The sequence below is a fragment of the Silurus meridionalis genome, chromosome 27 (assembly GCF_014805685.1).
Source record: "Silurus meridionalis isolate SWU-2019-XX chromosome 27, ASM1480568v1, whole genome shotgun sequence".
Taxonomy (NCBI): Eukaryota; Metazoa; Chordata; class Actinopteri; order Siluriformes; family Siluridae; genus Silurus; species Silurus meridionalis.
In genome coordinates this window covers 2,516,082-2,532,347 of record NC_060910.1, presented here as the reverse complement: position 1 = coordinate 2,532,347, position 16,266 = coordinate 2,516,082, and the positions used below count along the sequence as shown (strand labels likewise).

The 16,266-nt window shown below is 37.0% G+C and overlaps 1 protein-coding gene across 7 annotated transcripts in view; it reads left to right on the top strand.

The window, feature by feature from the left end:
* taok3a (TAO kinase 3a) overlaps positions 1–16,266 on the top strand; it is a 64,824-nt gene that overhangs the window by 30,636 nt on the left and 17,922 nt on the right. For 6 of the 7 annotated variants that reach the window (XM_046841275.1, XM_046841270.1, XM_046841269.1 and 3 more), the window contains 11 exons: positions 412–615; positions 1,300–1,371; positions 1,774–1,875; positions 2,554–2,599; positions 3,743–3,839; positions 4,036–4,149; positions 4,591–4,682; positions 6,527–6,620; positions 7,075–7,156; positions 10,478–10,645; positions 14,694–14,876. In XM_046841275.1, the coding sequence (XP_046697231.1) occupies positions 484–615; positions 1,300–1,371; positions 1,774–1,875; positions 2,554–2,599; positions 3,743–3,839; positions 4,036–4,149; positions 4,591–4,682; positions 6,527–6,620; positions 7,075–7,156; positions 10,478–10,645; positions 14,694–14,876 (1,182 nt within the window). In that variant the 5' untranslated portion in view covers positions 412–483. The remainder of the gene's footprint in view (positions 1–411; positions 616–1,299; positions 1,372–1,773; positions 1,876–2,553; positions 2,600–3,742; positions 3,840–4,035; positions 4,150–4,590; positions 4,683–6,526; positions 6,621–7,074; positions 7,157–10,477; positions 10,646–14,693; positions 14,877–16,266) is intronic. The other variant, XM_046841271.1, reaches the window with a different exon arrangement.

Below are 16,266 nucleotides of genomic sequence, written 5' to 3'. Positions count from 1 at the left end.
GTATAGAGGCACATTTATGTAAAAAAACCAAAACAAAAATCTTTGAATTTGAAATTAAATAGAAATGTCAGTATAAATAATATATAAATATAATAAATAATATTAATTATAATAATTAATTGTATTATTTTATTATTCAAATTTATAATAATAAAATGTTGCATTTTTTTATGTAAAATTGTAATATTTAGCAATGTCAGTATAAATAAAATCATTCATCATTTCATCATTCATTTATTCATTCATCATTAACATTTTTTTGATAAATTGTTTAAACTAAAATGTTTAATTTAAGAAACTGAAATTTTATTTATTGCGTTAAAACCACACTAGCCACACCAAAGATTACATTTTATTTTTTTATATTTTTTTTACTAAAGTTTGCCTTTATGTCTGGGTGTTTGTATGTAGAGCAGGTAAATGCCGTGGCCGGCGGATGTGTGTGAGCAGTGGGTGGTCTCCAGACGTTCAGGCTAACCCACCATGCCATCGTCCACGCGGAAATTAGGCCCGAAGGACCCCGAGCTCTCCAGCCTCTTCTTCAAAGATGACCCGGAGGAGGTGTTCTGCGACCTCCACGAGATCGGCCATGGGAGCTTCGGTGCCGTTTACTTCGTAAGTGTTCCCCAAGCTTAAAATAAGCGTAGGTGTGTTTAATTTGTGTTGAATAAGTTAAATATGTGCAACTCTACATTTATTTTCCAATTGCTCTAATAATAACTTCCACTCTTCTAAGAAGATGTTCCGCTCGATTTTAGAGTGTGCTTGTGGAGATTCATTCAATTAGTCAAGTCAGGTGAGACGGTGAGGAGGCCTGGGGGGCCTTCAGCATTCAAATTCTTAGTTTATATTTAATAATAAATACAGGAAGGAAACATTTTATTTGGTTCGTATGTTGGACAATAGATGGCCAGCAGTATGTCAATTAAAAAAATCTAATTTAAAAAGTATCTATTTTACATGGTTTGGTTTAAAACTGTGTAAGAAAAAATAAAAGAAAAAAAGAAAGAAAGAAAAAAGTTTTGGCACCTCTGGTATATGTAAGACAACCCAAGAATGTCAATCAAAAAGACAAGGAAAAATGGGTAAAAAAATCCCCCCCCACAAAATTGCTAGACTCCCAGTTGGCTATATAGAATTAAGTTCAAACAGGGGTGCCCAAACTTTCGCATACCAACGCGACATGCACAATGTTATTTACGGTTATTAGCCTGCGAAAGAAATGACCAGTGCTGAATGTTTTTCCAAGACGCTAACGACAAAAGTTTCTTTCCTACTGTCTGTATTTTTCTACCACAGGCCCGAAACTCCTACACCAGCGAGGTGGTGGCCATTAAGAAGATGTCTTACAATGGCAAACAGACCACAGAGGTGCGAACCAAAACAGCTGCTTCTATGTTACATAGTTAAGAGAGTCACTCTGGGAAAATAAGAGAAAATTATAAAAAAAATAATGATGTGTAAATAAATCAGCCAGTGGTGTGTTTCGGCCCTTTTGCGGCAATTATAGTGTGAATCTACGATAATGCTTGAAGGATCATTGTTCTCATTTTAGTAAGCTAGGTCAGAGCTAATAATTTTGTAATTTAGCCTGGTGTGTGTGTGTGTGTGTGTGTGTGTGTGTGTGTGTGTGTGTGTGTGTGTGTGTGTGTGTGTGTGTGTATGTGTGTGTATATATATATATATATATATATATATATATATATATATATATATATATATATATATATATATATATATATAATTATTATTTATTTATTTGTGTGTGTGTAGAAGTGGCAGGACATCATTAAGGAGGTCAAGTTTCTGGAACAGCTGAGACACCCAAACACCATCGAGTACAAAGGCTGCTACCTGAAAGACAACACTGCCTGGGTTTGTATTACTAAGACCCTTCGTGGCAATCGCTGTAAAACGCCATAAACATTAATAAGTGCTTATCCGAATAAACATTACCCCGTCGTAAATGCTTCTTTTGGTAATTTTACTCTAAAGTTGACTTAAGGCCTGTGTCAAGTGACATTTTTGGTAATAACATGCTATGATCGCTGACTTTGTAGCTCAGCATATATTCTTTTTATGTCAGAGTGACATAATGCTGCCATTGTAACCGTCACATCGTGTGTCGTAGCAAACAAAAGTCTCTTGACACGTGTTCTATCAGTTGGAAACCAACGTTACCCAAGCAGCCTTTATGATGGGTGGCGCTTATTCGAACAACAGTTCGTTTGTGAATTTGTTGCAATATCAACATGGAAAGACTTTTCATTTCTAGAGTAGATTTCTAGAGTGTCAGCAATAAATACCATTGTTGGACAAATAAATGAACAGTGCCATAAGTATCATAAAGCCATGATATGCACAAATGGGAGCTCTGACAACTGTAGCAGGGGTTTTCTGATTTAGGAAATATATTGAGCTTGAAATGAGTTATTTATTTGTTTCTTTCATGAATTAGATTAGAAGTGCATGCTGTTATTGATTGGATGCTTGAGTTATAATTATGTTGCACTTGGTGTGTTTAATGCACTACTCTCTCTCTTTCTGTTTTAGCTGGTCATGGAGTACTGTTTAGGCTCAGCCTCTGATTTGTTGGAGGGTAATCTCTCTCTCTCTCTCTCTCTCTCTCTCTCTCTCTCTCTCTCTCTCTCTCACATGTATATACACATACTATTGATGTGCAGTTGTTTTGTATGGTGATGCAGTTCACTGTACTTGCAATATGCTGTTGTTTGCAACAAATTGTTGTTTTTCTGTTATTAAACTTCAGAAACACATGAACTCAAAGACCAGATTCTCTAAATACAAGTTTAAGAGGATTACTTTTAATCTATTTCATAATAAGCACAGATTAGAGTGGGCAGGACTTCTCTATCAAACACCAACATTCACCAAAAACACCAACATTCTCAATCAAACACCAACATTCTCAATCAAACACCAACTTTCACCAAAAACACCTACATTCACCAACATTCACCAACATTCACCAAAACACCAACAAAACACCAACATTCACCATAAACACCAACATTCACCAACAAAACACCAACATTCACCATAAATACCAACATTCACCAACATTCTCCATCAAACACCACATTCACCATAAACACCAACATTCACCAACATTCTCCATAAAACACCAACATTCACCAAAACACCAACAAAACACCAACAAAACACCAACATTCACCAACATTCACCAACATTCATCAACAAAACATAATTTACAAACACTAACACTTACCATCAAACACATTTACCATCAAACACTAACATTTACCATCACACTTGAATGTTCAGAATAAAAACAGCATTCAACATCAAACTAACTCTCGCCATCAAACACATTCACCAACAAACATTATTTACCATCAAACACATAATTTACAATCAAACACATTCACCAACAAACATTATTTACCATCAAACACATAATTTGCAATCAAACACATTCACCAACAAACACATACTTTACAATCAAACACCAACATTTGCAATCAAACACATTTACCATCAAACACCAACATTTACCATCAAACACTAACTTTGTCCATTGGACAATTTTAAATACTAAGATTCTAAAAAAAAAAAAAAAAAGACTAATTAAACATTATTACAAACATGCAAAAAAAAAAAACCTACAAAACAAACATTTAGATTGTTCAAAGTTGTTGTTATTTGGGTTTAGAGCATGTGGATGTAATGTTTTTCTCTTGTAATGCTGCTGTTTGTGCAGTTCATAAGAAACCCCTGCAGGAGGTTGAAATCGCTGCCATCACCCATGGTGCCTTGCTGGGACTGGCGTACCTGCATTCCCATAACATGATCCATAGGTCAGTTTTTCCTGCACTCGCTCAGTGTTTGTGTGCGTGTGTGAGAGAGAAATATTTATTAAATCAAATAAGTTCACATGGTATTTTTCTCATTATGAAATCTCTGTTTATTTCTCTCATTTTTCTCATTTTTTTATTTCTCTCTCTCTCTCTCTCTCTCTCTCTCTCTCTCTCTCTCTCTCTCTCACACACACAGAGATGTCAAGGCTGGAAACATCCTATTGACTGAACCTGGTCAGGTTAAACTGGCTGATTTTGGCTCCGCCTCCATGAGCTCTCCAGCCAACTCATTTGTGGGGACGCCATACTGGTCAGTGTCTGTCTATCATCTTTATGACGTGGATGAAAAACATGGAAAGACAGACAGAGAGTGAGACTACAATGTGGAGAAACAGAAATACAGACCTGAAGATATGGGGAGAGAGAGAGGGAGAGAGTAGGAGATGGACAGAGGGAGAAAAGAGACATAGAGTAATGGATGGAAACAAGTTCAGAGACTAAGACGGACACAAATAAAGGGGGAAAGAGAAAAGAGAGAGGGAGAGACAGGGACAAATATCGAGACGAAGATGAAGACCGACTAAGAGAAGGAGACAGACTGTTTTGAAGAAAAGGAGACAGACAGATGCTGTGAGAGAAAGGAAGAGAGAGAGATAGATAGATAGTTAGTTAGTTAGTGGCAGAGACAGTGGCAAAATTATGCCTTGATATTAATTGTAATGTGTGTGTGTGTGTGCGTGTGTTTAAACAGGATGGCTCCTGAGGTGATTTTGGCCATGGACGAAGGCCAGTATGAAGGCCGGGTAGACATCTGGTCTCTTGGGATCACCTGTATTGAACTAGGTCAGTAACGTATTTGTATAAACAGAGTTAAGTGCAAAAGTATGTGCGCCCCTTCAACCATAATGCGTTTAGAGTATCAGCCGTTCCTTCTTTATTCTGAGTAACAGAAATTGTGAAGATTATAACACTGAAGACAATGTGTGAATCTGAAAAAAGCTTTGAGATTAATATACTGTAAAATAAAAAAATAGGAATAAAAAACTTTAGGGTGTGCCGTCATAGAAAAATTATCAACAGAGGTGCGTTTATAAAAATAAAGTTAATTATGTTCCAGTAAGCACATGGCCGATGTGTGGTTTCTCGCCTCGAAGCTCCAGCATCGTGGCATGAACTTTTTGACCAATGTCACTTGGTACTTTTTATCCATTTATAGTTGCATATAATCTTATTCAATATCTACCAAACAAGTTAGTTTCTCTTCCTCACTTACCTCACAGCAGCTTTAAACAGCCGTTCCCACACTCGCTTATCTTAACCCTAGAGTATCTCCTCCAGTTATAGAAATACTTAACACCTTCTGACTGATCTCATCAGAAGATTTAACATTTATATATGGATAAAAGTATTGGGTCACTTGACATATGTGCTTCTTCCGCAAACTGTAACGACAAAGTCGGAGGCCCACAATTGTACAGGACGTCTTCAGATGCAGGAGCGTTAAATTCCCCTTTGAACTAGGAGACCCAAACCTGTTGCAGGTTGGACGTATGTGGAAGTTCTTCAGCTAAAGAGCTCTGACCTCAGAATGATTGTGAACTCTGACTGGACCCCAGGCCTCCTCACTTCACCTACATCAGTACCTGACTTTACTAAAACCCTTGTGGCTAAATGAATCTCCACACAATTCTAGTGAAACATCTTCCCAGAAGAGTGGAGCTCATTATAACAGTGAATAGGGATTAAATGTGGAATGGGATGTTATATTTATATAATTTAATATAGTATTGAATATATAATAATATATAAGTTATATAATTTACATTAGATAGATAGATAGATAGATAGATAGATAGATAGATAGATAGATAGATAGAAACCGCAAAAACACAAAATTGCTTGTAATTTTTATTAACACAGTTGATAATTATTAACATTTGTGATCATCAACATTTTAAACAGTTTACATTTTTACAACAATTTTTAATAAAATGCCTGCTTGGTTAAATATTAAATAATATTTTATAAAAATTAATTAATGCAGTACTCTTTTTTTTTTTTTTTTTTTTTAATTATATTTATTAGATTGTGTAATTGATTAAATTGGCACAAATTAAATTGATGAAATAAAATTAAATAAATGGAAAAATGTGATAGTTTAGTGTGTTTTACATTTAGTATAATGTAAATAAAAACTTAACTGTTTAACTTATTTCAGCATCCTTTAACAAATGTCTTCATTCCTTCCATCCTTCATTTATTCGCTTCCTCGATATGTGGAATTGTCAGGATTTTCTCCTTTTAAGAGAAATTCTTGAAGCTGGACATAAAACGTTGAAGAATCCGTAGCGCTAGTTTTAGCTGCCAGCCAATTCCTGCATGCGCAAAACAAATCTTATTTCCGTACGGGGTGAGTGGCCACAGTGACACTGTGCCAACTCTAGTTTCTTTCAACGAAGGTTTCTCTAGAAAACGTCGTCGTGTTTTCACGTTTATTAATTAAAAAAAAGTTGACAAAAAAACTAAAAGTTGCTAGTCATTAATATGTTCCTGAGGGAACTTATGTGTGTGTGTGTGTGTGTGTGTGTGTGTGTGTGTGTGTGTGTGTGTGTGTGTGTGTGTGTGTGTATATATTTTTTCCCCCTCTTCTTATTTATTTATTTATTTATTTATTTTTCTCTCTATAGCCGAGCGCAAACCTCCTCTGTTCAACATGAATGCTATGAGTGCCTTATATCACATCGCTCAGAATGATTCGCCTACGCTGCAGACTAATGACTGGTGAGTGAGTATAAACACACACACACACACACACACACACACACACACACACACACACACGTTTGTGCAGTAAGCACTAATGAACGTAAAGTAGTTAATAGCTAGCTAGTTTACATACCTATAATTTTCCAATATTTTTTTATAACAAGCAGAATTGCTGCTTTGATGCAATGTAGTTAAAAGTTTTGGCACCTCCTTTTTCGGGTTGCTCATTTCTATTGTTGCAGCACCACCACACAAGGAATCATGGGTAGTACAGAACAAGCTCAGGGGGTGTGCGGGTTTTGTGTTATCATTCGAAAGGCTTTGACGAATAACAAATTAACGGAATATTTCCTGATACGCTTTTTCCTCAAAATCACTTCATACATTTCAAATCAAACTAATGATATTTTAATGAATGTTTCGTGTGTGTGGGTTTTTTGTTTGTTTGTTTGTTTGTTATACGTTGCAGGTCGGATTCGTTCAGAAGCTTTGTGGATTACTGCCTACAAAAAATACCTCAGGACAGACCCTCTTCAGCTGAACTCCTGCGAGTGAGCATACGTGCACACACACACACACGCGCACAGGTGTGAGTTGCTTGCTCAATATTGAACGTTAAAGCTAGTCGCCTACACGCTCTCACTTCCTCCTCACCATATCATTTGCAGCTTCCTGCTCTGACAGTGCGCTTCTTACTCATCTGTCCCCATTGACTCATACACTCACACACTCATACACACACACACAAGCACGCAATCACGCACGTGCGCAATCCACCCCGAGAGTGTAGTGATGTGGGTGCTATCCACTCATTTCCTGTACCAGTGGGATCCGTGAAATATCAATAGAAGTTTTATTTTTTATTTTTTTACTTCACGTGTTAATCTGACATACTGCCCGTCTTGCTCTCTGACCCAGATGAGAGTCGTAGGAGGAAGTCGTCACGCTTTCGCTTAGTAAAGACGGGCTGTAATCCTATAAGGATTCATTTTTAACTTTGGAAAACGCCAACCCCAACTCTGAGCTCATATCATTTTTGTATTTCACGAAGATGCCAGTTGATAGAACAGCAATGGAAAGACGCTAAAACACCGGGTTTAACGCTGTTCAAATACAAATCTTTATGTCGTAACGAATTGGAACAGGGTTTGATTATGATATACGAGGTGGTATCAAGACTAGTTTCGTAACACGCCAATAGAAGGCAGCACAAAGATGCACACAGTCACAGGGAGCACCAACCTTTATTAATCAGTGTACCAAAAGACCTCATCCTGTGTACATCGGGAGGCGTGCAACTGGTGCTATTCCGACCACGTGCGTTACCACGTCTGCTATACTGACCACGTGCGCACCCCGTCAGCAAGATCTACTCACACGTGAAACAACACGATCTCACATAATTCGGAAAAAAACTACTTTCTTGTAAACAGAGATAGTCTGGAAACCTCGTGTACAGTGCATTCAGAATCTCTTCACTTTTCAATAGTGTTATGCTGCAGACTGATTCATTCAAATTGATTTTTTTTCCTCGTTATTTTCCACTCGGTTTCCTATAACGACAAACCGAATTCTAGAAACGTCTGTGATATAAAAACTAATATCACATGTACAAAAGTATTTAGATCCTTTACTTAGTTGAAGCACCTTTTGTAACAAATATAGCCTCAGGGGTTTTTTGTGGGTATGACGCAACAAACTTTGCACACCTGGATTGGGAGATTTTCCGCCTTTCTTTATGGCAAGTCGTGTCAAGCTGTGTCAGGTTGGATGGGGAGTGTCGGTGGACAGCCATTTTCAGGTCTCACCAGAGATGTTAAAAAGGGTTCAAGTCAGGGCTGTGGCTGGGCCTCTCTAGGACATTCCCAGAGTTGTCATTATCAAGTAGATTATGTATGAAGTATCTCTAAAAAGTGAGACATTTCAGCAATTATTTTAGTATAATCTTCTCAAGGGACAATACTATAGAAATGAAACGTGGAAATATTTTAGCGGATCAAAATAACTGACAACAAAAGTGAGTACACCCTCAGTGAACATGTCAAAACTGTGTCCAAAGTGTGAATAATGTGTGTGAGCACCATCGTTATTCAGCACTGCTTTAATCCTCCTGGGTATGGAATTCATCAGAGCTGCACAGGTTGGTGCTGGGATCCTCTTCCACTCCATAATGACTTTATGGAGCTACTATAGTGAGACACATGGTGCTTCTCCTCCTTCTGCTTCAGGATCCCCACAGGTGCTCAATAGGGTTCAGGTCTAGACATACTTGGCCACTCCTTCACCTTCAGCAAGGCAGTTTTCATCTTGTGTTTGGGTTCGTTATTATGTTGGAATCCACGTTTTCCTCAATGAACTGCGGCTCCACAGTAACAGCAGCACTCATGTTGCCACCACCATGCTTCACTTTAGGCAAGACACAATGTTCTTGGTTCTCCTCACCAGGGTGTCACCACACATGCTGGACACCATCTGAGCCAAACATGTTTTTCTTAGTCTCCTCAGACCACAGGACATGGTTTAAGTAATTCATCCTCTTGGACAGGTTGTTCTTCAGCAAACTGTTTGCAGGCCTTTTTTTGTGAACAGCTTCAAATGAGTGTCCTTCTGGGGTGATGGCCTGCAAACCGACTTGCACTGACAAGAGGACCCTCTGCTTCTGCAACCTCTAAAACAATGCTGCAGCACTCATGCATCTGTTTTGTGAAGCAGCTTCTGCACCTGACGCACAGCACGAGGACTCGACTTCTCTGATGGACCCTTGTGAGGTCTGTTCTGAGGGGAACCCGTGTTGGAGAACCTCCGTATGACCCTGACCACTGTAACTTAGTTTCAGGGTGATACTGATCTTCTTATAACTTCTGCATCTTTGTGGAGAGCAACAATTCTGATTCTCAAATCCTCAGAGACTCTTTACCATGAGGTGCATGTAGAACATCCAGTGGTCAGTGTGAGAGAATTGGACACACATTGTACTACATTGTAACTGCTCTAATACAACACAAATTTGTATGGTTCTGTAAAGCAGACAAAGTCATGAACATGATGACTAGGACGTGTGGATTTACACGTTTACACCACATACAGCTGTTTTTACTGAGGGCATACTCACTTTTGTTGTTCTAAAATATTATTAAATATATATTTTTTTTAACCAAACAGGCATTTTATTGAAAAATGTTTTAAAAATTTAAATAGTTGATGTTCACAGATGTTTTATAAACACGCGTAATGTGTTAGAACATTTTCCGGTTGTGACATAAGAGGAACAGGGTTTGTTTATGGCATGTTCTACTGAAACTTGCAAACTTTTATCTTGAATAATGTATAAAAACTTGGTTTGCTTTTGATATAGTCTGCCTTTCTGTTCGTCTCCGTCTTTTTACTTCATCCCCCTTTTACTTTGGCCCCTCGTAGCTCTTTAGGAGAAAACCAGGTCACTAATCTGAGTATAGCATCTAGAACTATTCCCACAATGCCACTTTCTGTCCTAAATCTCAGACACTCAGATCTCAAATCACACACTGACCTTTGACCCCTTGCGTTGAGGTTCAGGCGTTCTGGAAAGTGTTGGTATAAGGAATCTGGTCAATTCCTTATTTAAAAATGAATAATCCTTTAGATTACTGTTCTCCAAGACCCACCATTTACTCGCAGACATCCAACGGTAGATGCTTCCACGTGTCAGCTAGATGGATAAGCTGAAGACGGATTGACCTGCTTTAAAGAACACACCGAATAAAACTAGTGAACGTGTAAATATCGCTTTCCCCCGGAGACATCGATCTGTTTCTAATGTTCTTTTAGTTTCTACAGAATTGCTTTGCAGCTTGATGCACATTATAGCTGTGGTTTTATCATCTCTTTCTCAGCATGACTTTGTGCGTCGTGATCGGCCACCACGCGTCCTTGTGGACCTGATCCAGAGGACGAAGGACGCCGTGCGGGAACTGGACAACTTGCAGTACCGCAAGATGAAGAAGATCCTCTACCAGGAGAAACATCACAGTCCGATGGGAGAGTCCCAGGAGGAGGAGGAGGTAATAAACAGGAAATTGTTGATAATGGGTTACAAGTGTTCCTCAAAAGTTGATTTGAGAATAGATTTTCTCAACTTTTTCCAAAAAATGGACCAACTTAAATGTTGCTGCACCAATATGTTCTATCCAACACCGCTCGCCTTTGTTAGATTGGGATTTACTGTGTTCAGGAATTAATGTTCTAAAAATCTAGAAGGTGAATGTTGGTGTCTGATGAAAAATGTTGGTGTCTAATAGAAGTGGAGGTGTTTGATAGTGAAGGTTTGTGTGTGCTTGAGAAGTTTGGTGTGTAATAGTTTACTTTTTTCATCCCATAGGAACATTTATATTTATTTCAGATGGAGATGTTTGGTGGTAAAGGTGTGTGTTTGATGGAGGCAGTTTGTGTTTGATAGTGAATGTTGATGTTTGATGATGAAGGTTGGTCTTTAAATGTATGTTTGGTGTTTAAAAGTGAGGTTGTTGTTTGATGGTGAATGTTGGTGTTTGGTAGTAAATGTTTGGTAGTAAAGGTTGGTGTTTGGTGGTAAAGGTTGGTGTTTGGTGGTTATGGTTGGTGTTTGGTGGTTATGGTTGGTGTTTGATGGTTAAGGTTGGTGTTTGATGGTAATGGTTGGTGTTTGATGGTAATGGTTGGTGTTTGGTAGTAATGGTTGGTGTTAAAGGTTGGTGTTTGATCGTAAAAGTTGGTGTTTGACTGTAAAAGTTGGTGTTTGATAGCAAAGGTTGGTGTTTATTGGTGAATGTTGGTGTTTGATAGTGAATGTTGCTGTTTGATGGAGATGGTTGGTGTTTGGTACCAACTTGCCTGTTAATGCACCAACGTTTTCTATCAAACACCATTACTCACTTTTAGAGAAGGTTCTTACTGTGTTTAGGAAAAGCAACCGCACACAGGACCATCTGTATAATTCTTTAAACTCAGCACTGTCTGTGCACACTAGCACTGATCTCTAATGATCTGGAACCAGGAACTTCAGATAAACGAATTATTTATTAACACGTTGGGTATTGAAGAAGTGTGAAAATGTCTTAGCTTAAGGCTTGAGGTTTATGAGAAGTTTGAGCAGAAGTTCGTTTTGTAACAGAGCGAGAACCCGATTACACACTGAACCCGATTAACAGGATTTACAGCAGATTGTTGCCGAGTGCAGCACGTCTGAACCCATAAACCCTCACAACAAACGTTTTGTTTATACCTTGGGTTTGCTATTAAAAACAACTTTTCCTGTATCGTATGTGTTTATTGTGTAGATTATTGCGTAGTTAAACAGTTATTTAGTCTGTGTATCATTACTTAGTTTGATTTCAGTAATGTTTATGTTGGTGTTTAATGAAAAATTATGTTAAATGCTAGAATTTTAATGTTGTTTGATAGAAAAGTTTGGTGTATGAAGGTGAAGGTTGGTGTATGATGTTAAATGTTGGTGTGTGATGGAGAAGGTTGGTGTTTGAAGGTGAAGATTGGTGTTTGATGGAGCAGTTTGGTGTCTGATAGATATGGTTGGAGTTTAAAGGTGAAATTTGGTGTTTTAAATGTGATGGTTGGTGTGTGATAAAGAAGGTTGTTGTGTGAAGGTGAAGGTTGATGTCTTATAGAAGGTTGGTGCTTGAAGGTGAAGGTTGGTGTTTAACGGTGGTGTTTAATGAATGTTGTGTTACGGTCAAGGTTGGTGTGTGATGGAGAAGGTTGGTGTGTGACGGTCAAGGTTGGTGTGTGATGGAGATGGTTAGTGTTTGATGGAGAAGGTTCAATTCTTATAGAGAAGGTTGGTGTTTGAAGGTGAAGGTTGGTATATGATGTTGAATGTTGGTGTGTGATGGAGAAGGTTGTTGTTTGAAGGTGAAGATTGGTGTTTGATGGAGCAGTTTGGTGTCTGATAGATATGGTTGGAGTTTAAAGGTGAAATTTGGTGTTTTAATTGTGAAGGTTGGTGTGTGATGGAGAAGGTTGGTGTTTGAAGGAGAAGGTTCAATTCTTATAGAGAAGGTTGGTGTTTGAAGGTGAAGGTTGGTGTTTTGAAGTTGATGGTGAAGATCGATGTCTTAAAGTGAAGGTTGGTTTTTGGTAGAGACGTCTGGTTTTTGATTGGGAAAGCTGGTATTTGCAAGTTCTCTTTTTTCATCTCTGAGGGAAATTTGTTTATTATATGTTTTTATTATTTAAGGTTTTTTGGTGGTGAAGGTTGGTGTTTGATGGAGATTTTTGGTATTTGGTAGTGAATGTTGGTGTTTGATGAATGCTGGTGAGTGAGAGTATGCTGAGTCGGATTGATTTGGATGGTGAGTGATGCTGCATGTTGGTGTTTGGTGGTAAATAATTCTGTATGTTGGTTTTGATTGGTTTTTCTATATATTTTGGTATGGGATGGAGTACATTTGGTGTTTGATGATTATGGGAGAGTGCTGTTTAGTGTGAATCTTAGAGGGTGTTGGTGTTTGATGGACAATGCTGATGTTTGATGGTAAATAATGACGATGATGACAGACTGTTTTCTTAGTAATTGTTGGTGTTGATGATGAATGATACATTTTTGGGTTATATGAAGTATATTAGTGTTTAATTGTGAATGATGGAATTTAGTGATGAATGGAGAAATCTGTTTTGGTTAATGAGTGTTGGTGTTTAAGGGGTAAATAATGAAGTTTTGTGGTCGAATGTTGAGGGTGTTTGAGGGTAAAACGTTTACAAAATCAGGCACCACAAATCCCTGGCATTTCTGTTGCTGTTGTAATGTTTCTCTAAGCGTTGGGTATATGTTTTTTTTTAATACAGTTTTTTGGATCAAATCGTTGTAACTAAATCATTGTGTAAGTGACAACCTTTTCATGATTATGAACTAATCAAGGCATGAAAGCTTTTAATAATGAGAAATATTCCTGTAACGCTCAGACCTTTTTTACTCTTTCTAACCGCAGATTCACATTTATCAGTATTATTATTATTATTATTCTGATTATGATTAATTATTATTATCATTATGATTATGATTATCAATAATTATTATTATGATTATTATCATTAATTTAATTATGATTTATTATCATTATTATGATTATGATTATTATTATTATTATTATTATTATTATTATTATTATTATTATTATTATTTAGACTCCTGCCTGTTCAGAGGTGTAGCGAAACAGCACTCAGGTCAGATTTGTGTAGTGACAGTAATCGAATCATTGTGAAAAGGTTTGAAGTGATTTCCCTGAATGCGAAACAGATATTTAAAAGGTCAGAGCAATCGCTCTCGGTGTTTATGACTCTGTCGCTCCATGCAGTGAGGATTTATTCGCTCTGAGATCGCGTGTTAAACCAAAGCCTCCATAACGTCTCTGATTAAATCACAGCAAATTTGTGCCTCCTTTTCTCCATTTTCTTTTTCTTCATTCTTCTACATGCTTTATTCTGTTCTTTGTTCTCTTTTTTTCTCCCCCCCTATACACCACTTCTTTCTCTCTTTCTCTGTGTATCTATTTTTTAATCTTTCCTAATCACTCTTTCCCCCCTAACTGTTTATTTTTTTCCCTTTCTTTCTTTTTGTCCTTGGTTAAATTGTTTTTTATTTATTATTTTTCTTTTATTGAAAATTTCATACATTTTTCTTATTTTATTTTTTTTGTTCTTCTGTGCTGTTCATTGTTTTCTTTCTCTGCCATCTCTTTTCATATTTATCCCTCGTTTTACACACACACACACACACACACACACACACACACGCTTCCTTTTCTTATCTTATAATCTACTCCCTTTACCATATATACACTGATCACCTGACATATCTACTCGTCTTTTTCTCCTTTTTACCTTCTCTCCCTCTTTCCCTATCTAAATTGGTACTTTTATTTATTCCTTACTTTTTTCATTCTTTTAATCGATCCATTCCATTTTCTTGCGTCATTTTTTTCATTTCTCTTTTCTTGTCTTTTCTTGATTCTTCGTGATCGCCTTTACATTTTTGAATCTTTATTTATTTTATTTTTTATTAATTTTTTTTTTTTACTTTTTTCTTTCTTGCATTCTTTTTTCTCCCTCTGTGTACAGGATGGTGATCATGGCTGTAAGGAGAACAGTGTTGGCAGTAATCACTCAGTTCCCAGCACCTCCATCAGTACAGGCAGTCAGAGCAGCAGCATCAACAGCCTGCAGGATGACTCCTGCTCGGAAATGGCACTACCACACCACGAGTATGACAGCACGCTCGAGTCTTCCACACAGCACAAAAAGGTCTACACACACACACACACACACACACACACACACACACACACACACACACACCTGAAACTCTCTTTAATGAATAAACTGGTGATTACACGTGACACCCTTATTGGTGATTTAGATATTCATATACAGTATATAAAATATATAATGTCGAAATTAACACGTTAATGCAAAATCATTTCACCGGCATTTATTTTATTAACGCGCAATTAATGCAGCACGCATTTCTGTCTGACCATTTTTTCAAAAAATATCAATAAATATAAAAGAGGCAAATTTAAAACTTGTGACACAACACGCCCATATTCACGGCATCCAATCTTTAATCAAATATCTAGCAAAATCCACCACGACGCGCACATCCGGCAATTAAATCCGTCCGTGTGGAAATGCAGTAAAGGTTCCGTTTGGTGTCCCGATGATTTACGTCGTTTAAAATGCCATCGTTACTTTAAAACATTTACAAGTGTATTTTGTCTTCATGCTCAATGTTAAGAACGGATTCACTAATAATAAACCTACATTTACATAAAGCATGGCCATATTAATTAGAGCATTAAAAACTATTATATAAAATAAGAACTAAATTAAAAACCATTATATAAATAACTCTAAAAAAAGTTTTAATTTAAGGTACATTTAGAACAGATAGAAATGTGCGATCAAGTTGCAGTTAATCATGAGTTACTGATCGATATTACCTTTTTTATTTTTATATATTAATTAATTAATTTCCATTCTTGCATTCTCTTTTAAACCTACACATTCACAGGATTCATGTGTCGTACATAATAACTTAGGCACGGCATGAAAAGGACACCCCACACACACACACACACACACACACACACACACACACACACACACACACACACACACACACAAAAGCCCTGTCCTTTGTTCTAATAGCAGGTGTGTGTGCACAGGTAGGAGTGGAAAACAAATACCTTTGTGTCTCAGATTTACACAAACAATATCTTTAATTCCTTTCATTTCATTATTATAACATTCCTGTTAATAACATCAGAATCAGTAGCTGACCTTTTAACACAGATTTACAACCAATAATAGTTCTTTAAATAAATGTAATGTAATAATGTAAATCTTCCAAAGACTAAAGAAAATAATAAATCATCTTTCAGAATTCACGTGTTTTTAAACGTTTTGCTCGTACTTATAAAGCGATGTTCTTAATTCAGAAAAATGCAAGATTTTATGCTGTGAGTGAAAAAGAATAAATGATTACTTCATTCATTAAACTTGCAGGTTACAAAACAATCGTATAAATAATAAATTCAGGACGGTGTTTGTTCATGTTGCATTCTCATTTTTTATTCGTTTTTTTAATTAGCAAGTGAAAAAAAAACACGAATTACGAAGCATTTATTCTTTA